A 23,655-nucleotide genomic window follows, 5' to 3' on the forward strand; every position below is an offset into this window, starting at 1 on the left:
AGGTCAACCGAGTTCACCCGAGTTTACACTACAAACCAACAATGGCTGATTCACACTAGTTTATTGATGTATCTCTTTGTATGATTGTCGTCAAGGTCTCACACTCTAATTGGCAGATGTGCCTCCATACGTAAACGACCGACGTTCTGACTTTTCTATGAAACCTTTTGTTTTTGTAAAGCTCTTCCCCCTTTCTTATCTCTGAATAAAACCAGGCTGCTGCAATGAGGGAGTCGGAGATTGTTGTAGGTTGCTTAGACACATACACCTGTGGCTGAAGCAGCGACGGCTCTCCCCTTTTGCAAAAGCTCAACTTTATATTGATCTCTTGTGTGGTTCTTTCTGTTTAAGGTGGGACTTTGTTAGTAAGAACGAAAAACCCCATCACTGGACTATGTTGGCCGTTGCAGCGTAAAACAGGTAAACGCCCCCTTTTGAATCAGTCTGCTCGGTCATTAGCTCAAAGCTAACCCTTCGACGAAGAAGATGGCGAAAAGAAAAAAAGATGACGAGTATCGTACATTTCAGGCCGAATGGACTGAAGAATTCGCCTTTGTGGAGAGAGCAAATTCTGCGGTGTGTCTAATTTGCAAAGACAAAATTACATCGATGAAACGGTCGAATGTAAAGCGGCACTTCGACACGCGCCATGCTACCTTTGCATCAAAATACCCGGCAGGAGACAGCAGAAAGAAAGCGTGCCAAGAGCTACTAAAATATATTATATGGCTGTCATTGAAATAAATTTCCAAATTTTTTGCTTTCATGGCTCTCTTAGTCAAAAAGGTTCCCGACCCCTGCCTTATAGGATATAGTCTATTTAAGATTATTATGTGTAGGTGAAAACAACCCATGACCTGTATGTGTTTGAAGTGTGTGAAGCTAAAAGAAAAGTCCAAACCTCGCTGGTTCTATATGAACTAAGAAGGGAAGCTGCAGCCAGGTGCTGCTGATCTAATGCACCCGATTAGGTGAGTTTTGTCAGTTTGCTGCTCTGCAGCATTCAGGTGTGTGTTAACACGATGCCAAGGAGGGAAGACATCAGCAATGACCTTAGAGAAGCTGCCCATCAGTCTGGGAAGGCTTATAAGGCCATTTCCAAACTATCTGGAGTCCATCGTTCTACAGAGAGAAAGATTATTCACAAGTGGAAAACATTCAGGACAGCTGTCAATCTTCCCAGGAGTGGACGTCCCAGCAAGTTCACCCCAAGGTGAAAAAGCCCAGAGCTACATCTCAGACTCTACAGGCCTCAGTTAGCATGTTAAAGGTTAAAGGTCATGAGAGCACAGTTAGAAAAAGACTGAACAAGGATGGCTTGTTTGGAAGGGCTGCAGGAGAAAGCCTCTTCTCTCTAAAAAGAACATGGCAGCACAGCTTAGGTTTGCAAAGCTGCATCTGAACAAAGCTCAAGACTTCTGGAACAATGTCCTTTGGACAGACCAGAGCAAAGTGGAGATGTTTGGTCATAATGCACAGCAGCACGTTTGGAGGAAACCAAACACAGCATATCAGCACAAACACCTCATACCAGCTGTCAAGCACGGTGGTGGAGGGCTGATGATCTGGGCTGGTTCTGCAGCCACAGGACCTGGGCACCTTGCAGTCATTGAGTCCACCATGAACTCCTCTGGATACCAAAGTATTCTAGAGTCAAATGTGAGGCCATCTGTCCCACAGCTAAAGCTGGGCTGAAACTGGCTCATCAACAGGACAAAGATCCCAAACACAGCAGCAGATCTACAGCAGAATGTCTGTAAATAAACCTTATATTTGTTTAGCCACTCATTGAACACATCAGTAAAGATTTAGTCCAGTGTACAGAACCTGGGCTAAAGGAAGAACAGGGTGCACACCGACCTACCTTTTAGCAAAACTTATGATGAATATCTTCATTTTGAGTCTTGAGTTGAAGGTGACGCACAACACTAATTGATAAAGGAGTAAAGTCATGAGATAAACTTTGGGAGAAAGAAAAGACGAACGAAACCAGCTCGGACAGAAAGAGCCTCCACACATCTAACAATAAGAAAATGTAAATGGTAAACTGTTATCTGAAGGCTACACACCTCTAAATAAATGAAAATCAGTGTGGACTACACTCAGGTACCAGAAATAGCCGTGTACAGCGCAGTCTTTCATAAAGGAACATCTGATTTCCCCGTAGGAGGGAGGCCGAGCGTTACACTGCAGGCAGAGAGAAAAACGGTCTAAAAGCTTCAGATTCTGCATGTTAGCTGCAGATTTAAGACGGAACGAAGACAGAAAGGCAGAACTGAAGAGATGCTTTGTAAGGAGGGCGATAAGGAGACAGATGCCCCAGAGACATAAATGACATCAAAGCCACCGAGCCTGCTGTGAAACTGTCCCCATGCAGCTCGTCCTCACCTATGAACAGCTGGCTGTTGAGCTGCAGATGGAAGTGACCGTCAGCAGGAGCCTCCTGCGTGGCGACAGGAAGTTCATCCACTCGAAGCGACGCCTCCTTGACGTTGCGCTCGGCTCGGACTCGATGCCACCTGTCGTCATTGAGCGGGACGCTCGATTCCACACGGACGTCCAGCGGGCCGTTACCAACGTCGAAGGAGAAAACCACCTGAGAGGAGGCTGGAAAGAAAAGATACATCCAGATTCAGGTTTTTAAAAACAGGTCATTTCCAACCTTTTATCACCTGAGCTTTTCCTTTGAGGAGGAACAACTTAAAAACTGTAAATAAACCAGCCTGATGTTACTTTGTAATAGTTTCGAGGGCCGAGGTGCAAGACGGGTCACGATCCAGCAGAAGGAGGCAGGGCTCAGGCGAAGGAAAACAAGAGTTTAAAGGTGTCGGCAAATACCAAAATCAGACAAACTTCTAAATATCATCGATGGCTGGACTCCCAAAGATAAAACGGCAAAAGAACAGAGCCAACGGGGAAGTGTTGGAGTAACGAACAGATGTGGGGATAGAAACAAACATGTGAGCAGCAAACATTTCAAATACAAACAGGAAGTGACAAACATCATCATACAGGGTATTGGAGGGGGGCTTAAAGAATATCTAAGTAGCAGATTTCTGGCATCCACCAAAGTTTAAGTCTTTCCAATTAAGGAGGAGCTCCGAAGTCAGACTCATCAGAGAGTCATCAGTCCGTTCCAGTAAAAAATCCTTCTTCAGTTCATCACAGTCCGGGGAAATCTCGGCATGGAGAAGCCAACAACAGAAACTGCAGCAGGGCACGAGAAACCGTCACGTCACCATGATCAATACAGCCACATGGGCTCAGGAGCAGCTTGTAAAATCATTTTCACTCCACACAGTCATCCAGAAGTGTAAGCTGAGACTGTGGTAAACAAGAAGGAAGCCGTATATCACTATACTTGAGCTCATCGCAGCTGGACAGAAAGACACGTGTTCTGTGGTCAGATGAGTCCACGTTTCAGCTGCTTTTGGGGAAAAATGGTACCAAAAAAATGGTACGGGGGGTGCATCAGAGTCCATGGCATGGATCACTTCATATGTGTGAAGGTACCACTGAGGCAGAGAAACAAAAACCACACACTGATGAGCAGCTGAAGCCTTGTTTTCAATGAGAATGGACACAGATTCCTCTGAAAAACTCCAAAAATCAGTATCCTCAGCTCCCAAATTACTGAAAAGGGTCAATAAAGGGAGGCTGATGTAACTTAAAAGTAAACATTCCTCTATCAAGAGTTTTTTGAGTGTGTTACTAACACAAAATGATGAATTATAAATAATAAAGAGGATCCAGGCTGACTGAGGTGGTTGTTGGTTTGATATCAAACACACACACAAGCCCAGAAGCTTGAACTGTGCCATAAAGCAGCTCTGCTGTTGATATATGATACATATGGTGAACAAAGTTGTAACTGGATCTCTATAATCCCTCCGTACAGGTCCTCATATCAGCCAGGTCTGACAGGAACAGGTGACACCTCTCTTTAAAATGCTCATTCAGTCCTGCTGCTTCTGTAAAACCTTCCAAAGGGAAGAATTTGTGTTGTGCTTATTCCAACAAAAAGAAACGATGAGATTTCTGAAACAAAAGCTCATCCTTCGCATTGTTGCAGGGAGAAGATGTATTACCCTGTGAAGACGGGGCAAGATAAAACAATATCCCGACTTCCTGCAGTAACTTCATTTAGCAACTGTCCTCAGAGTCAGAGGAACAGAGCGATCCGAGGCAGCCGCCGACAGATCAGCAGCAGCGTTCAGAGCCGCAGCCACCACCATGACAATGATTTCCCCCGAGGAGAAGGCCGGTCCCCGTATTAGTTTCTGCTTGGGTGTCCCCTCACATCCATTTTTAAAGAAAATGCTACAGAACACTGAAACAGCAAAGTAACCTCAAACTAACCCGGAGAAATGGACTGAAACGGCTTCAAAGTGCCTCTTGCTTTCACACCCGTTACGTCACCATAGGTGCAGTGTAAAACCCTTTTATGGGGTTTATTTCTGAGACACAACACCATCAGAAGGTACAAAGCTTTGAAAAAATACAGAAAAGTGGAACTAAAATCTGTAAAACTGAAGTGGAAGTGCTCTTTGAACTGTGACCGAAGGCTGAAAGCAACAGTGTTAGAGTTTCTGTTTGGATTATTATTATTATAGCAACAGGAAACATCTTGTTCATTAGCTTGCTTTAGAAATCAATCGTCCATCTTTTATTTGCAGCCGTAGACAGAAACTGCCCAGTTTGAATGGATAGCTTTAGAATCTGAGTGCATTAGTTCATTCTGGTTTGAAGTGAGTTCGACCTCTTTGGGAAGGATAAGAGATGTGAGGTGGGTCAAACTTATATATCATATATATATATATATATTTATGCATTTAGCAGACTTACAGGTAGGCAGGTAGGGTAAGGAGGTCTTGCCTAAGGACCCCTACTGGAGGTAGTACCTTTCATGCAGGGGATTTGAACCCAGATCTCCCACATGAAAGCTGGCAATCTTACCTCTACACAAAGTGAGTTTGACCTCTTTGGGAAGGATAGCGGATGTGAGGCGGGTCAAACTTGTTCACTGACCTCCCCCAGAAGCTTCAGAAGTTACATTAGGTCAGCTATGGATAAACACTGAGGGATCGTTCTGTATCCTCTGGGTGAACACATATCCAGATTAAGACTTCTAGGTTTCCCCGACACATCCCCCTAATCTGCATTAAACCTCCACCCTCCGGCTCTTTCAGCACTCACAGCTCAGTTCGATCCGGATGAAGTCTTTGATGCCCAGGTTTTCCAGGAACACCCCAGAGGAGGCAGTGGTCTTGAAAAGGAAGGAGATGTCTGCGCTCAGCTCTCCGTGGAAGGTGGGAAAGTGGAGGTACGACGTCTCCTTGTCGAAAAATGCTGCGTTCCAGAAATTCTCTGCAAAACACGATTAAAACTCGGCGTCATGGAGCGTAAACAGAGAGACGACCTGTTTAACTGATGAATTTGTGATTTCTGTTATGTGGTTTTGCTCAGGTAATCACTGCCACACTTTATTTACCTATCTACAGATACGGGGCAGATGATTTAAATGAATTAGGGCTCTAATTAAACTCAGGAGAAGCAGCGTCACCCCATCCAGAGGAACTCATTCATCTCTTATCGCCACTTAAAGTTGAATATTAAATACACTTTTAGTCATTTAAACCTTTTAAATGTAATGTAAAATGATTTCCATCAACTGTAACCACAGCAACCATAGACTGACTTACTGTCCCCATGACAACGGAGCGGTCCCACCCTGTAGGCGGCTTCTGAACCCGGTCTCTGGACGTCGCCCAGATTAAGAGACCTGACCGGGAGGCTTTCTTTATGAGTGAGGAGGCCCGAGTCTTCAGTCCTGTGAGAAGAGGAGGAGGAGGAGGAGGTGACAGGTGAGGAAGGGGGAGTAGCAGAAGAAGAAGAAGAAGAAGAAGAAGAAGAAATTAGAGGAGTGGCCGAAAGAACAAAACATAAGTGGCAAGGGGACGTGGAGAACAGTGGGAAGAGGTGAAAAGGAGGGAGGAAGGAAGAAGGGAGACAAAATCAGAGGAGATGAGGAGGAAGTGAAAGCTGTTGAGGCAGAGAAAGGAGACATGGGGTGAAGCATATGGAGGAGCTAAAGGAAAGATGAAGAAGAGGAGGGTAAAAGTGTAAAAAGAAATGAAGAAACGGGAAGATAAACAGATGAAAACAAAGGATGAAGATGTTGTCATGGAATAAAAGCTCAAGACTGTGACAGGATTTTGGCTCAGAAAAGGGCGACTTTTGGAGAAGACGTTTTAATAGTCAGTCGATCGTATCATATCCGCCCTGACACTCCACACTCCATCTCTGACACTTCGTGTGACAGTTTTTCCAAAAGAGCTGCAGACGGACAGCTGAGGAAGCAGCTCGGTCCATTTACACCCATGTTCGGATAATCTACACGTCAATCTTCCTGTCAGGTGAGGAAGTGATGGTTGGAAGACGCCATTTAGGAGTGATGAGGACAGCTGGATTTATCGCAGCATCACGAGTGATAAAAAAGTGACTTATTATGATAAAATTAATGAATTTAACTTAAAACTAACACAGTTTCTGGAGATATTGAGATTGGGAAACTCTCAAAGAGAGGAGAGAAGATATCGATGCTCAAATCTCCATCAAATGGGACTTCTGATTGGCAGTTGTGGTTGCCATGGTGACGATAAGTCAGTCTATCTGACTCAGACTGAAAATTCGCTGATTCGCGCCACATGGCTTTCCCGCTCACATCGGTGTGATGTTGGTGTCTCTGGTGTATGAAATGTGCACGTTTTCAACTAACCCCTTTACACTTAAAACGTTATGTGGAAGGCGCATAAATCTACGACACCATATTGTTTGGGAATCATACTTTTTAAGTGGTTCGAACAAATAAACAATTCTTTGGTTAAACCAAGACAAATGGAGGTCATTATCTTTAAAGATGAGGTTAGAAACTGTGCTTAACTCCAGAAATCTGGATGTTATGGACTCACACCTGAACTTTAAAAGCCACATGAAGTCAGCCTGGTAACGCCTGAAGAATATTTCGAGTGTTAAAGTGTCAGAGTGATTTAGAAAAGCTGCTTCATGCTTTTATCTTCAGTAGACTTGATTGCTGTTACGGTGTATTTTCTGGTCTGATACTCGAGTCCTAATGCCAGAAAAGTAGATCATATCACTCCAGTCCAGAGGTCTCTGCACTGACTACACGTCCATCAAAGAGTTGGTTTATAAAGCTGAGAGCATACATTTGGGTGTCTGAAGTAGAGATGGACCGATTATCGACCGGACCGATTATCGACCGGACCGATTATCGACCAGACCGATTATGGACCGGACCAATTATCAGCCGGTCCGATTATCGACCGGATCGATTATCGACCGGATCGATTATCGACCAGTCCGATTATTGACCGGATCGATTATCGACCGGATCGATTATCGACCAGTCCGATTATTGACCGGATCGATTATGGGCGCCGATTTTCAGCATTTTGACGCATAAAAAAAGCCAATGCCGATATTGGCTTTTTTTTAAATCCGACGGCCGATAAGAGATCAATTTCAAACCGGGTTATTAGCCACGCCTCTCTGTCTGTAGTCTCTACTGTGTCTCCAGCATTGTCCCACCCACAGCACCATCTGATTGGCTACACACAGAGCCAGGTAACAGCCAATCAGCAGTGAGAGCTGTGCACACGACTAACACACACGGCAGAGAGGAGAAACAGTTTTGACTAGAGGAGAAGCTACGGAGAGCAGATATATGTTTCAAAGGTAAGTTAAGGCAGCAAACTCTCCCGAAATTGTAATAAACATCCCAGCCCTCTACAACTCACAACTACTAGTAACTGCGAGCCCAGTAACGTTATATAAACATAAGCGGCAGCTCTGCTCGCTCGCAGTCCCTCCAGACGGGCTGCTGAACATCAGGATATGGAAATATTCAGTGATAGTAGACGTGTGAGAGAGAGTAAAAACCAACTCAATTCAGTCCAGTTTTATTGCAGGGAAGAACGTTGAGGGATGGCTATAGATTAATGTGAGTCTCTCCTATTGCATTTTTTCAGCTACAGTAACATTAATCGTTAGTAATGTAGCAGCCTAGTTTTTAGTAACAGGGTCCCTGCTATCACATATTAAAATATAACATTTATGTAATAAAATCAAATACAGTAATAAATTACCAGTAAGCATGATGAGTTGAGCATATGTCAGCATGTGGCGCCACTTTTAACTCTAACTTTAAAGTTCTAAGAAAAAAAACCTCTAACATGTTCTGTTATATGAAAATCTGTTTAATAAACATATGCTTAAAGCCATTTAAATTCATTTAAGTGTCAGAGTTTGTGTTATTCAAAATTTTGACGGCAATATTTTCACTTTTACTGCAAATGAATATCGGCTCCAAATATCGGTTATCGGCCTCCTTGTCTACTAATAATCGGTATCGGCCCTGAAAAAAACATATCGATCTATCTCTAGTCCGAAGTCACCAGCAAGCGAAAATCTCACCAAAAAAACACAATTCTGGCCTTTTTTTAAAGTGCTTTTTTGTTTGAAAGTTCCTCATTCAATGAGCCATCCTGATTTTGCTCACTTTTCTGCCCCTACAGGTGTTAAAACTGAGAGAAAGGCCCCTGTGCTTAAATCAGCAGGTGTTTGGACCAAACCCTGCCTCAGTCCTCTCTGTCCACACTCTGCAGGAACAGAGACATTTGTTTGTCTTCTTGAGGTGCCAAGAACAAGAAAAAAAGTTCATTCTTCATACTTTAACTGCAAAACTCATGGGAAGTCCTCATAGGACCCTCCCACTGCAGCACACGACACGCTGAGCATTATTTGAATCTGAGAGTGGGAAACTGTGGGACTCTTCTTTATCTGTACACGCTGTTCGGCCATCTTTTGCAACAACCCTCTCTGCACAGCGCTCAGGACTACCTGCACTACCTCTTTCCACCAATTATTATCCATCTGCATGCCTTTACACATCTTACGAGGTGCGTTATATAGATTTTCATACTTCGTCACTGCCTCAAACAACCTCAAAACTATGAGAATGGCCCCACATGGGAAAAAAGTTGATGTGTCGAGAACAAGCTGAGAGAACTCCCAAACCAGAGAGAACTCATTTCTCTGTTCTTGCGGAGTATCTGCAGACCTTAAGACCTCAGATTATTGTCAAAGAAAGGGATTAATACATCCTTATGGAGCTTAAAAGGGTTTAGGGCCAAAGTGCATCTCAGATCTTCTGGAACTTTATTAACAGGTTTGCTCCCAGATGGCGGCAGGTTTGCGTCACCTCTTCCTTCTTTTAAATTTTCCTGTTTAGCTCTGTTTTAATTAAACACATTTAATTGAATTAAAGGACTTTGATGAATAACTTTCTCTGTGCTGTACCTCTCTTTCTGTCTTAATGTTGTGCCATGTAAATAAATTTGGAGGCTTCTAGCACAAAAGGTGCAAATCAGCGTGTTTAAATGGCTCGAAAGTCAGAAAAGACGAGTTTTCCTATGTTTTGATTATAAAAAAACGGTGTCTGTAGAATAAAAATTGTGGCTCCTGCAGCAGGTTTAAGACATTTTTCAGATAAATTGCTGATTATTTTGGTACTTCATTTATGTTTCTACATCAGACACCAGTTAGTGGACAGAAAGGACAGCATACAGATTCTCATGATCTTCTTTTGTGTTGCAGAAAGTTTTGTTTTGTAGTTGAAGCTCCCTGCAGGAGCTTTCCCCAGAGACTGGGACACGACCAGGATCTAAACTTAATACCTGGAACGTGTGGAACATCTCTGAGTGGCTGAGCACGCTCAGCGTCTTATCTTTTGTTTTTAGAAAGGTTCTACAGGAGATTTGTTGCTGTTTTTATTCAAACTTGGCCGATCAGATCAATAAGCAGGGGGTTGTGAAAAGGCTGCCGTTTGAAGTAAACTTTCAGTCCCTCTGGGCTAAAATTAGAGCTATATTTGGTCGCTCAGACCACTTTTCAGTCGTTAACATATCACGTTCATGACGGTCAGTACCACTCCATGCGGTCGGCGTCACAGTTGCAGTAGTGCTGCGGATCCACGCAGTCGCCCTGCAGGCCGCAGGCGCACTGCTGGCTGCCCGGATAAGCTCCTCCCCAGTAAGTCTGGACACGACCGGGACCGGGACCACCGAGCCACCAGCTGAATGGAGAACCCTCTGAAACACAAACACAGCCTTTACTCTCCTGAATGTGTCCGTAAACCCATAAACATTCTTACTTTTTACTGAATGTCTTTCAATCATCTGTAAAATGTTGGTTCTTTCTGAATATCGTCAAGTGTAGAATTAAAATGTTGAAGTGATTTGGAAACATTTAAAATAAATACTATTATCACTGATTTCTCGCAATTTAATGATAGTTGTTTTGTTTTTTACACTATCAAGAGTATAAACCTGAATACCACCTTATGAAGAAGGACCGTTTATTGGATTAGAAACGTTAAAAATCAGAGTCTGGACCTGCTGCTGCAGTATCTCCTGTTAACAGCTGTTTCAGCTTTTTAGATTCCCACCCACACATCCCCACCTCCCAGGCATTGAGCTACTGACTGGATTCAAACATCTGGGTGTTCTGCAGCTTATTAATGCTGACAGATGATAAAATAGCTGCTGTCTGATAAGAGGTTACAGGTCTTCAGGTGGTTTGTTGGTCGCACTAATTGTCCATTTAGGTGGAAAATGGTGGAAAATAACATGAAAATAACAAAGCAAAAATTACATTTCTGTACATATAAGTAGAGAAAATAACACTTATCACATAATAACTGTGAAAAAGCTCAGCTACAGCTGGGCTGCTTTTGCTTCTCAGCAGTCAAAACTTTTCTTTTTTTTTAAATATCATCTCAGAATAAGGTGCAACGATTAGTCGACGTTATCGACAAAAATCGATAACATAATTAGTCGCCGACGTATTTAATTGTCGATAATTGTCGGTTACGTCTTTTTCACGCTGTCGAGCTGCACATCATTTTTGGTACGGAGTGAGTCATCTCACTTCCTTCCTATCTCTGCTTAGAGATGCATGCGCGTTAAAGGTAAATAATAGCGGGAGATGACCTGTAGAAACAGTGAAATGGCTGCGGCTAAATGATCGTCCTCTCGTCCAAAAGTGTCCAGGGTCTGGGAGCATTTCACCCTCAACACCCAGAAAAAATAGATTACCTGCAAGTTTTGTAAAGCTGACCTCAAGTATCACAGGAGCATGTCTGTCATGAACATGTGAACAGGAAGTAGGTTGGAGCTCTAAGAGACGCAGAGTCACCATGGTAACATATTTAGCTTGTTAGCGTAGCCTGCTAGCTATAAATAAGCGGAGTTGTCTTGGATTTTAACATTAAAGTGCAACATTAAAATGATATCATTAAGCTTCACAGTCCACAGTTACAACCAGGCTGTTCTTTTTCACTTTTTGGTATTTATTTGACTGTTGGTGCATTACAGCCGGACTCTTATTAGCATTTTCTGTTAATGTTAGCGTTATAAATATATAAAAAAAAGATGAAATATGACTTGAATGCATCCTTTTTCAGTTTTAGATTGTTTTAATTAAACGATTAGTCGATTAATCGTTGCTAAGAAGCATTAATCGTTTAAATAATCGATGACGAGTCGACTATCAAACTATCTTAGAACAGTCGTGACGATTAGTGGTGTAAATAAACCCTATTAAGTCATTTTTTAAAAATCTATTAAAATAAATTAATAATCCAAAAAGAAAGGAGAAGCTTGAGAGTTTAAGCCTTTTTTCCCTCCTCCACAATGAAGGAAGATGTGTGTAGGGATACAAAACGTATGGCACAACAGCCAGTGTGCTCTGTTGTGGAGAAAATAGTCGACTGTCCTCATCTCTCCGCCTCCCATTAAAATAAAAAGGCAGAATGTGAAGCCATCCAAACCCCGACGCTGAATATATCGTCTTCATACAGCAGACGATGACGGCTTAAACAGAAAAGTGCATTTCGCATTCTGAGAGCGTGCAGGGTGGCAGGAGGGTGATTTGAAACGTCTCTGCTGAGTCAGCCTTTCTTTACTTTACCGGCGAGCGGCGGGGAGTTTATAATGGAATTTCTATTTCTACGCTCATTCTTCCTTTTCTATCACTGTCACAGTTTTCAGTCGTCCTTTTATTACCTGACACACCAAAGTCTGGCTTCACCCCACAAACGTCTCTCATGTTGTCTTTGCAGCGCCACAGGAGACACGAAACCTTGAGGAGCGCCGTTGATTTGTGTTAGAAAACTGGCAATCAAGCTAAAATCTGCTTATCGAAGGTGATGATGTCGCTTTTTAATGCTGACATGTTTAACCTGTGAAAAACCAGGCAGACACACAGAAAGGCCCGGCTGGGAATCGAACCTGCAACCCTCTTGCTGTGCGGTGACGGTGATAACCACCACGCCTAATCTGCTGGCGCCGGCAGAGCTCTCATGGATGTGCCTCTTTAAAATGAATTAAAAAGCTAAAACACAAGCTTACATGCCTTCTTGACGTCTGTAATTGTGGCTCTTTAGAGCTAAATGTGACGCTCTGTTTTCCTTCTGTTTAGACTGCAGACAGCCTACGTTTTTCCAGTTCAATGCTGCTCAGACAAATTGAATGCAGCACGGTCAAAAGGGGATTATAAATCTGTTTTCAACGTTTAACGCTTTCATTTCTTATTTGAGCCCACACTTGAGGCGACTTGAAGGAAAACGGATGAAAATAAAAGACTCCAGCAAATCTTCCCCCGAGATGAGATTAACAGATGAAAGGGATTGGGATTAGAGAAGGTGTTTGAATAGTGAGATCTCCCTGAGAATTAGAGGACTATGATCCCAAAACACTAAAGTTTGGCACCAGAAGAGAACAAACTCAAAAACATTTTTATATTTTTAGAGTTTCAGTTAGAATCATTTGTAATTCTGATCCAAGTATTGTTAAGAGATTTGTACAATTCAGTCTGTCGCAACAAAAGAGAAATAAAAGAGAGCCGATGCTGAGCAGACTTCAGGCTGAAGCTTTGTTGGTTTCAATCCTTTGCTTTGTACGGGAAAAGTGAGGATTCTTCTCATCGTTCCCCAGCTTTGTTTAATGTTTCCGGTTGTTCCAGCCGAGCGACGTTTAAGTTAAGACCGGAATTAAAAGAAAATGCACCGTACGTATGCGGTAACTTTGGCTGATTTAGGGGTCAACATAAACCGGTGCTGCCTTCAGGTGAGGACACATTTTCACAAATGGTTGATTTTGCAGAAATTTGTGCAGGAGCAACACTTTTATTTCTTTTATTGAGAACCATTGACTTGAGAATAATATCAAAATCATTACTCTTGGGAGAGTAAACACAGGAAATCGAAAGGATAAAGATGTGATCCTCAAGGCCATTGCTGCTTTAGTACAGTGACTCTTGATTTAAGATGATTTTAAAGCTTTTTTCCTGTTGAAAACGAGCTGCTCAAAGTAAAAGATGAAAGTTCTTTTCACAAGAGCTTGAATAAGGGCAACTGCACTTCTTCTTGGATCTTGAAGATGTTTCACCTCTCATCTGAAGTTGGATGAGAGGTTTGACCTGGATGACTGAAAATCTTCATCGACATTGAGGTATTTTGGATAAAAAGATGAGTTTTTGTGCTCTCACAAAGGTCGCTGCCACTCGGTGAAGTGAGAAACTCAAACAAAACGAAGCAAAAAAAACTCTTGAACCATAATGAGCTGAAAAGGTGCAGAAGGTGAAAATTGTCTCTGTAGGATAATACATAAAATCCAGACCTGAGAACGCTTGATCTTCTTGTTTATAGATTAGAAACTCTGATTTCCCAGGTGCCACTGAATGCAGCAGGAGCAATGCTGCCCCTTTCTGACCACTGATGTGAGGACTTGATGTCATGTGACACGGTGAGGCAGTAAATATTAGATGACATCTGTAACCAGCAGCTTTGTCAAGCCAAATTTGTTACCTTGGGTGTTGAGGAGGCGGGACTTCCTGCAGTGGTAGGACAGCTCCTGTTGGCAGTGCTCTGATTGGTCGATGGCAGCCAACAGCTGCTCCTCCTCAGACGTGTAGTGAAAGTAAACCGAATGCTGTTTTACACCTGGAGAGGGTCGCACTCTGGTCAGCTCTGTGTTGTTGTGCTGGATCACCATCCACGTGTTCTCCTCTGGTGGCGACAAATTGATCCACATGATATTGATGAGTCATCACAAGCAAACAACCTTTGTCTGAGAATATGTGCAGGATCACTTTTGTACACATGAAGCCAAACATAAGGAGTGAAAACTGAAGCAAAACAGCTCAAGATGTGTTTTAAACGCAAACTGTATGTTGCTGAAGAGTCACATTATTGATTAATCTGCAGGAAGTTTGTACTGTCATGAGACAAATTAAATAGTAAATTACTAAAATGTAGAAGCTGATGAATATTAATTATCAAAGTACTGAAATCAATTTCTGTCAGCTGAATACTCGTCTCATGTAAAGTAAATAAATTAGGACCAAGAGTCATTTGCTAAATGTCTCTTAAGTCCAACACCTCAGCTGTTGGTCCAATTTGTGGAACAAATCCCATTTCTCACAATTCAAGAAGAGCATCATCTTAGCTGAGAAGCCTGATGTAAAAGATAAAATCAGCCTAATATATATATAATATTTTGCTGTCTCAGCCACCTGTTTTTCCCAAAGGGACTCAGCATGGTTAACTCAGCAAAGTTAAATAACTCAGCAGAGTTAACTCACCCAGCAGTTAACTCACTCAGCAGAGTTAACTCACTAAAGTTAACTCATTCAGCACAGTTAACTCACTCAGCAGAGTTAACTCACTCAGCAGAGTTAACTCACTCAGCAGAGTTAACTCACTCAGCACAGTTAACTCACTCAGCACAGTTAACTCACTCAGCATAATTAACTCACTCAGCACAGTTAACTCACTAAAGTTAACTCACTCAGCATAATTAACTCACTCAGCACAGTTAACTCACTAAAGTTAACTCACTCAGCATAATTAACTCACTCAGCACAGTTAACTCACTCAGCACAGTTAACTAAGTAAAGTTAACTCACTCAGCATAATTAACTCACTCAGCTGAGTTAAAGCAGGATATGGGCTTTTGCCCTTTGGAAGATGATCAAGTTCTCCTTTATGAAGTTAAAAGTTATAAAAACTTCTGTTCCTCGCTCTATCAAACTTTCAAACAGCTCTGTGTGAGGCTGAAGGGATTGTGCAGTATATTGTATTTGTCATGGCTACGCAGGACTCTGTGGACGTTGGGAACAATGTGCCGGATTATCTTTGTGCTCTAACTTTGAAGGCATCTACGTGCACAGAATTAACTCACCCAGCAGTTAACTCACTCAGCAGAGTTAACTCACTAAAGTTAACTCACTCAGCACAGTTAACTCACTCAGCAGAGTTAACTCACTCAGCAGAGTTAACTCACTCAGCACAGTTAACTCACTCAGCACAATTAACTCACTCAGCACAGTTAACTCACTAAAGTTAACTCACTCAGCATAATTAACTCACTCAGCACAGTTAACTCACTACAGTTAACTCACTCAGCAGAGTTAACTCACTCAGCAGAGTTAACTCACTCAGCAGAGTTAACTCACTCAGCACAGTTAACTCACTCAGCATAATTAACTCACTCAGCACAGTTAACTCACTAAAGTTAACTCACTCAGCATAATTAACTCACTCAGCACAGTTAACTCACTAAAGTTAACTCACTCAGCATAATTAACTCACTCAGCACAGTTAACTCACTCAGCACAGTTAACTAAGTAAAGTTAACTCACTCAGCACAGTTAACTCACTAAAGTTAACTCACTCAGCATAATTAACTCACTCAGCTGAGTTAAAGCAGGATATGGGCTTTTGCCCTTTGGAAGATGATCAAGTTCTCCTTTATGAAGTTAAAAGTTATAAAAACTTCTGTTCCTCGCTCTATCAAACTTTCAAACAGCTCTGTGTGAGGCTGAAGGGATTGTGCAGTATATTGTATTTGTCATGGCTACGCAGGACTCTGTGGACGTTGGGAACAATGTGCCGGATTATCTTTGTGCTCTAACTTTGAAGGCATCTACGTGCACAGAATCTGAGTCCAAGACAGATTTCCCAGAGGGGACATTAAAGCATATTGTTTTGTAAAAAACCGGCCACACCACGGGAACATCGTCTCAAACTCCAAAGTCCTCCGATCTGAGTTTGACTGAACGTCTGCAGGATGCACCAGAACAAGCCTGTTCTCCAGAGGCTCCAACCAGCTCCAGATAGGTAACCTTGCTAGTAAAGGGTTGGACGCCTTTTTGCCTTCAGAACTGCCTTAATTCTTCGTGGTGTACTTTCAACAAGGTGTTTTCAACGAGGCTATTTGTGTTAACGACCAATTGAGCAGGTGTACCTGATAAAGTGGCTGTTGGGTGTATGTTTAACTTAAGGTAGGGCATTTAAACACAGTTCGATGGCCACTGATCTAGAGTAAAATAGATCCACATGTGAATATTAAGCTGTGAAACAAACAGAATACAGTAGTGGTATTTGAAGTAGAGGGATAAAAAAGCCACATATGGAGAGGGTTAGTGGAGGTGACTGAGGGTGAAAATGAAGGGAATGATAAAGTGGAACATCCATTAAAATTATGTAAATGTGAATCATGTAAAGCGCTGAGTGATGATGGGGGGAGAGAAGGAAGTGGAGTGTGTCTGCGTCACCTGTCATGTTGCAGAGGACCATCTGTGGCCCGATCGGTCCGCTGCCGTCAGCGTCGATATAAAAATATCCCGACGTGTTGCCGTTGTGTTTGTAGGCCTCACAGGACTGTTCGTACACAGCTGGGAGGAAAATAATGAGATCAGCGTCAGCAATGCTGGGAGCTGTGAAGGGGAGGAAGACCACGGGCGCTGCTTCATGTGTGTAACAGCACTGAATCAATGTGTCACGATCACAGTAAAGGAAATGATCTGAGGCATCAGTTCTGCAGCAGCAAACAAAAGCTGCAGGTGACAGTAATGACTGATGTGAAAACTTTTCCTGCCTCCATAAGTCTTCCTCCCTTCATCTCGGGCTCCCTTTGATCAGATTTATACGTGAAGGTTCCCACACTCTGCTCACCTGTTTAGAATTTATCCTCCACGGCTGAAAAATACCCTTTTTCGACCAGTAAATCTAACCTCACTGTCTTTTACTTATTCTTCTAACATCTCATTAACCGCCGCCACATGTTTAGCAGACGCTTTTATCCAAAGTGACTTCCAGGTAGGCAGATAGGGTAAGGACCCCTACTGGAGATAGTACCTTTCATGCAGGGGATTTGAACTCAGATCTCCCACATGTAAGGTGGCAATAATAACCCTACACTATCCAGTCCCAAACCTGCACATCTCTTCTCTAGGTGGAAACCATGCAATTCAACACACAAGCTTACCATTTGTACTGGTTGCTGTTTAACTTTCTACCAGGAGTGGGGTTCGAACCCACGAGGGCATTTGCCCATTGGATCTTAAGTCCAACACCTTAACCACTCGGTCATCCTGGTCACACCAACATGTTTGACATGCCGTAACCTGCTTCGATATTCGATGTCGACTATAGCTCCCATGTGACACGCCTACAATAAATAGTTATTGATCAGGCTGATCAGAGGTTGGAAAGAAGTCAAAGTCAAATGTATTTGCAGAATATTTCCTGTACAAAACAATTCAAAGTGCTAAAGTAAAAGCATTGCAGCGGGGAGCAGAAAAAGCATTACAAATACGTAAAAGAATATAAATAGACATAAATAATTAAAATGAATTAAAACAAGCATCAGTTTAGATAAGTTAAAAGATATCGTGCAGATTTCATGCATAAATGCACATGAGAAAAGAAATGTTTTTAACCTGGATTTAAAAATGTCTACATTTGGTAACAGTTTAATCTCCTCTGGCAGTTTGTTCCACTTGTTTGCAGCATAGCAGCTAAATGCTGCTTCTCCAGGTTTAGTCTGGACTGGACCAGCTGACCCGAGTCTGTCAGTTACCAGGGGACTCAGATGCAGGGTCATGTGGTTAGAAGAGGGTTTTATTTAAATAAATAAACAAACACGAGACAGATCACAGCACTGCAGGGCGATCTGAAACGGGCTGTAAAACTCCTAAGTGCTCTCCTCCGTATCTATGGGGAGGAGGAGCGCAGCTATGAAAGTTACAAAACATAAAATCTCTCCAAACTGGGAGGAAAACAGAAAAGCTATGAACACTTAACAAAGCAAAGACACGCTCTCAAAAATGAGGCGGAATAAAACAAAAGACGCAATCTTAACAAAACAGAGGCTCTATGAAACTCTAGCGCTAACTAAAAGCTCTCCTTTAACGGAGGCGACCAGGAATGGTTACAACAAAAATCGCTCCTTCAAAGCGGAGGAAAAACAAAGCTATGAAACTTACCGTTACCATAAATAAACTAAGGCTAAGGAACAAGAATAAATTACAAAACAAGATGCACTGCAGGAGAGTCGCTCGCTCGGGACAAGACAAATGGCTGGTAATGATGCTCAAAATGAGACAAAATACTGGCAGAAGACAAGGGAAACTATTTGAACACATGAGGGACCAAGGGGAACAGGTGGAAACACTTGGGAATCAGGGAAGACGATGAGACGCTTGACACGGGAGGAAGGGCAAGATACCTGAAAGGAGAGGAGACTGTGATTTCCAAAATTAAACAGGAAATGACGAGACAAGACATGGAACAGAACATAAACTGTGACAGAGTCCTTGTATCTAAGAAGCCAACAGTTCAGAAGAGGAGTTTTTAAAATCCGACGCTGATTTTCTCTTCAGGTGAGCAACAGATCCTGACTCACAGCTCTGATCCGAGCGGGGGGTTCACCAGGTTCCTGATCTCTCTAACGGCAACAGGAAGTAACATATTCTGTGTCTTATCTTACTTTAAAGCATAAGACAGTGAAATTAAAGTCATATTTATCACTTCTGACAAGGACTCTTGCTTCAGCTCCTCATACTGTTTCTGTGCCCCCTCAAGGATTCCCACCAGTGTTCGGATCATCTCAGACACTGTGTTTGGTAAAGCTCCCCTGGGCTGAACTCAAGCACCAGCTCAAAGGGAATTGTTGGGTTTCTTCTTATTTTTCGTGCCTTATTTCAAGTATTTTAATTACTTTTGTTGCGATTTGGCAAACATCTCCCAGAGAGTGCATCCTCTGCCCAAATTAACTTCCAGTTTTAGCAAAAGTAATCCTGATCTGCAGCAGGATGTAATGAGCTCCAACTCTCCCAGGTTTCACTGACTTCAGCTGTCAGTGAGCTGAATCAATGAAGGCTTAAACTGAAGCATCTACAACTCTGTGTAATCCATAAAACAACTATATTAAGTACAATAAGTGAAGTCTGCATTCTGTGATGGATGTTTAGGATGTAAAGCTGCATTCTGAGCTAAGATCTCATGTATTTTGCTGCTAAAATTTTCAAATCTTTGTTCAAAATATGATGTCCTGTCAGCAAAAACTAAATTTAAATGAGAAAGACTTGATTTTGCTTGTTGGCAAGACACAGGGAAAAGCATTTAGGACCAAATTGTCTTTTTAAAGTCACATTAAAGCCCTCATGTCACTCCCCGTCCGTCTATCTCTGCCCTGTGGTGTGGCCCGGTGGCGATGTGCTGGTGTTTGCCGGTCATGTGACTCACAGCTGTGGCAGGTGGCGCCGCTGTAGCCGCTGTCGGAGCAGTTGCAGTGGAAGCCGGTCCAGGACTGGCTGCAGACGCCGCCGTGTTCACAGTGACTGGGAGAACACCTGAAACACGGAAAGATGGAGCACAGGGTGAGCACCTTGGCAAGACTCGGGAAACGCATCGGGACGCCAAACGCCTCCTTTATGTCTGCAGTATCCAAGGGAAGAAACATTTAACTGCATGTAAAAAAAAAAACTCAGATTTAAACGGATACTCTTGTGGTTGTTGGACGATATGAAAACAGCTCTTTTGTTTTGTTATGAAACTTAAATATATATATATATATATCCATATAAATGGTTAACATGCAAGTTAAAGTATTTACATTCCAATGTAGGAAAGCAGAGCATTTTAGTGTTTGCTTCTTTATTGTGGCACAAACTCATCACCAGGTTGTTATTTTAATTTCTAGACGTCTTAACTTGTCTTAATGTATGGATTTATGCTTAATAAGGTAGTGAAGGCAGGTCTAAAGCCACAGCATGTAGTTAACAGGGAATAACTTATGAAAAGTAAGACCACACATCCAACACACTGGAACAGAAACTAATATATAAATATGTAAATCTGCTTAAAAAAGGGAAAATCTTCACATTAAATATTCTAATTTGAATAATCTAATCTGCAGAAACTTTTGGCAACATAGTGTAGTTTACTCAAAATGCAGTTGAATTGTTGGTTTTAACATAGAAATTAACCTTAAAAATGATGCATTAAAGGAAATGTCCGAGGATGTCGTGTCAGAGCTGTTTTGGTGGCATCAGGGAGACCAATAATATTCTGGTGGTTATAAAGATGGACAAAAGGACCTCAAAAATAATATCTTTCATTTAAATCTGTTTTTTTAAAAATAAGGTTAACTTGGTTAAAGAACATAAAAACTTATTATGGTTTGATTGGAAAGAAACTTAATTCGAAACACTTCTAAGTTGTCAGTAAGGTCAGTCCGTGCTTCAGGGTTTTCTTTCACTCCCTATAAAAGGAAAAGTTTTCCACTCAGAGATTTTCCTTTCACTTCTGGACTGTTTGATGACACTCCTTCAATGAATTTAGCTCCCGGGAGACTGAAGCTGTGTGTTATTTATAGATAAATATCATGCTGCAGTAACCATCGGTCCTGTGTGGGTGGAGGAGATGAAGGGAACTGAAAGCGACAGACAGGATTACAAAATATAATATTTAGATGAAAATAAACATCAGTAAACGGTGATATTTGAGAAGGAAAATTACGTGTTTATCTTTCTCTGTGTATTGTTGACAAATGTAAGGGCATCAGAAGCTATTGTCTGAGTTCAGAAGAAGCCAATGTGTGTTAAATAATGCATTCGCAGTCATAAAAGCCTGATTTTCTACATTATGCTCTTACATTATTCACCCATGTCTCATATTCCTGTGTGGAAGTGCACCTCTGAATACTGTGAGCTACTTAACATAAATTATGATAATGAAATGTCAGTTATTAGAAGGACAGATGTGCACAGCAGGATGGAGCTGCATACAAACCTTATTGCTTTTTAGCTCCCCCTACAGTCGTGGGATGTAACGCTATCGTCATAGAAACAAATCCCTGAGCCCTGCACATGTGCAGCCATACGCCTGAATCTGTTGTCATGTTGAAAACGCCACAAAGACGCCATCAAAAGCTCAAAAAAAGGGAGCTGGAAACCCTCAGCCCTTTAGGGTAGCTCTCGGCTGTTTTCAGGAATGTGCAAAACAAAAGTCAATGTGGTTTTTAGGTTCACAAACTTCTTTAGAGATGCTTTAAAGCTGCCGTTTTCTCAAGCAGTCTGACAAGCTTCCAACACCAGAGACAGAAATCATGATAAAAAAACAAGGTTTTTACTGTTCAGGTGCTTTTTAGCTTTTTAGTTCACGAAACCTAATTAAATTAGCTTCTGTTTTTAAAGAATTTACAGCTACAGCAAAAGCTTTCAATTGATAAACAAAGAACTGTAGAGTCAAACATACTTAAACTACAGCAGTGCTGAACTAATGGAGTTAAATGGCGATACAGAAGTTTAACAGGCGGCCATTACCAGTGTCACAGCTCCAAATGTGTTCGTTGTGTAGCTCTTTGTGTTCGTTTCTTTGTTGTCACACGCTGTCGTGACTCTGAACGCTGACATATTTTCATTTTTAGACTTTTTTTTATTGAATTTAAGTTAATCGTGCTGTTGAAACAGATACGATCAATACGCTCAAAGAATAAGCGCCCTCTAGTGGTCGGTGAGAGTAACTGCAGTGAAGGGTATAAATGGCGTCCATGACTGTAAAGAGTTTTGCTTTCTGATCCTAACCAGCCGTAACCTATTTCCTAAAACCAACCAGAGAGCGACGACGTTTCATCATGACATGCTGCGTTTACACGAAACCGGGGTCAACAAAGGTGACGACCAAGTTATCAAATCAAATGTAGTTTAGATCTGTTCATAACTGCTTTCCAACCCTAACCAGGTCATGTTATTGTCTGAAGCTGCTCAAAATTGTTGTGTTTTTGATGGAATGTGCATCAGTCATGATCTCAAATCAAAAGAAAGAGAAAAGTAAACATTTTAGACGTCTCAACATTGCCTCTTAGTCCTTTTTTAATCCCTTTTCCGTTTCTTTCAGTTCCCTCCATCCTCCCACACAAGACAAGCAAAAAATGTTCTTACCTAAACAAGTAACTTCAGAAAGTGTTGAAATAAAGTGCTGCTGTTAGCCGGACTTAGTGAAAACATAGCTGTGCCATCCATCCTCCCCTCCCTTCTTCTTGAAGGTAAATTCAGGCAACATTAGTGAACTTCTCAGTCCCAACACAAGCAAAGGAAAACTGACAGCTATTTCTTATTTTAAATAAAAGCCCAAACTCAGCAGCCTGTCAGCATCCTAAACTGTGATTTGTTTCCCCTCATTTATCTTCATGGTGCTTTAATATCAAAGTTAGCTGTAACCGCGCAGATAAAGCACTTAGCTCTCACTTTCTATTCATATTATCACACTGCTTAGCTCTTTTATTTTGAATATATTATTTCTGCATCTGTGAGACTGAATTACAGCCGGGATTCAGGAGGGTTTATCTAATTTAGCGTGTAAGATGTGGTATATAGAGTACATATTGATGGCTAGTCTGTCTGACTGCTGATAGGCTACAAAGTCCATGCTGCTTCTGGAGTAAAAGTGTCTTTAAACTTGTACTTCAGCAGCATCCTTATAAGGCGTTCATATTAAAAACAGCAGGTGTCTAACTTAGCTAAGGCACCAGGTTGTTACCAGGAGTGGGGTTTGAACCCACGTGGGCATTTGCCCATTGGATCTTAAGTCCAACGCCTTAACCACTCGGCCATCCTGGTGACAAAAAGCAGTCAAATCAACTTAGACCAAACTTAAAGTAAACTATATCAGGAAAATCAGTCTTGAAATAGTTAAGAGAGTTGCTAAAGTGTTAGATCTGAGCATTTCTGTCATAGCTTTAGTGCCGCTGATATCATGTTAAATTAAACAACCCCGATGAAAGCTGACAAATCGTAACAATAAGACAGAGACACAGGTGAGAATAACAGATAAGATAATTAAAAAATACTGCCTGGGATGTTGATTTGTCAGATATCAAGGAGAGGAGAACAAACAGGGCCGTCACAAGTTATTTCACGCTTCACATCTCCTCTGATAATAAAGCTCCATCTCTTTGTGGAAATACTGTTTGTGTGTGTGCCCACTTTTATTTCTTTATTTCTTTATTTATTGAGTGCTTGTTTGTTTCTTTTCTGAATCACACCCAACACAATGCTTCACCTCACAAATAAATTACCTTGCTGAAGAAAAATGAGACTTCCACAAAAGTTGTGTCTCTTATAAAGTTAGATGACAAAACACTCAGAAAAGAATAAAAACCTTCACTAAACCTCTGACAGATATAACATCACCTCAGCTGAAAAGGCCTCTTTGTATCGATTCCACTG

At 41.8% G+C, this 23,655-nt stretch overlaps 1 protein-coding gene and 2 non-coding genes across 3 annotated transcripts in view; all 3 read right to left on the reverse strand.

The window, feature by feature from the left end:
• Positions 1–23,655, reverse strand: part of LOC140268899 (contactin-associated protein-like 4) — a 133,793-nt gene that overhangs the window by 25,894 nt on the left and 84,244 nt on the right. The window contains exons 11-17 of the mRNA XM_072363893.1: positions 19,670–19,776; positions 16,696–16,815; positions 13,946–14,146; positions 10,007–10,169; positions 5,703–5,830; positions 5,197–5,367; positions 2,389–2,607 (exon numbers count right to left, since the gene is read on the reverse strand). Of these exons, the coding sequence (XP_072219994.1) occupies positions 2,389–2,607; positions 5,197–5,367; positions 5,703–5,830; positions 10,007–10,169; positions 13,946–14,146; positions 16,696–16,815; positions 19,670–19,776 (1,109 nt within the window). The remainder of the gene's footprint in view (positions 1–2,388; positions 2,608–5,196; positions 5,368–5,702; positions 5,831–10,006; positions 10,170–13,945; positions 14,147–16,695; positions 16,816–19,669; positions 19,777–23,655) is intronic.
• On the reverse strand, positions 17,437–17,519 carry trnal-uaa (transfer RNA leucine (anticodon UAA)). The gene has a single exon. It is a non-coding gene; the product is annotated as a tRNA-Leu (tRNA).
• trnal-uaa (transfer RNA leucine (anticodon UAA)) lies at positions 22,964–23,046 on the reverse strand. Its single transcript has one exon. It is a non-coding gene; the product is annotated as a tRNA-Leu (tRNA).

This window comes from Leuresthes tenuis, unplaced genomic scaffold (genome assembly GCF_036924035.1).
Source record: "Leuresthes tenuis unplaced genomic scaffold, fLeuTen1.0.hap1 SCAF_14, whole genome shotgun sequence".
Classification (NCBI taxonomy): Eukaryota; Metazoa; Chordata; class Actinopteri; order Atheriniformes; family Atherinopsidae; genus Leuresthes; species Leuresthes tenuis.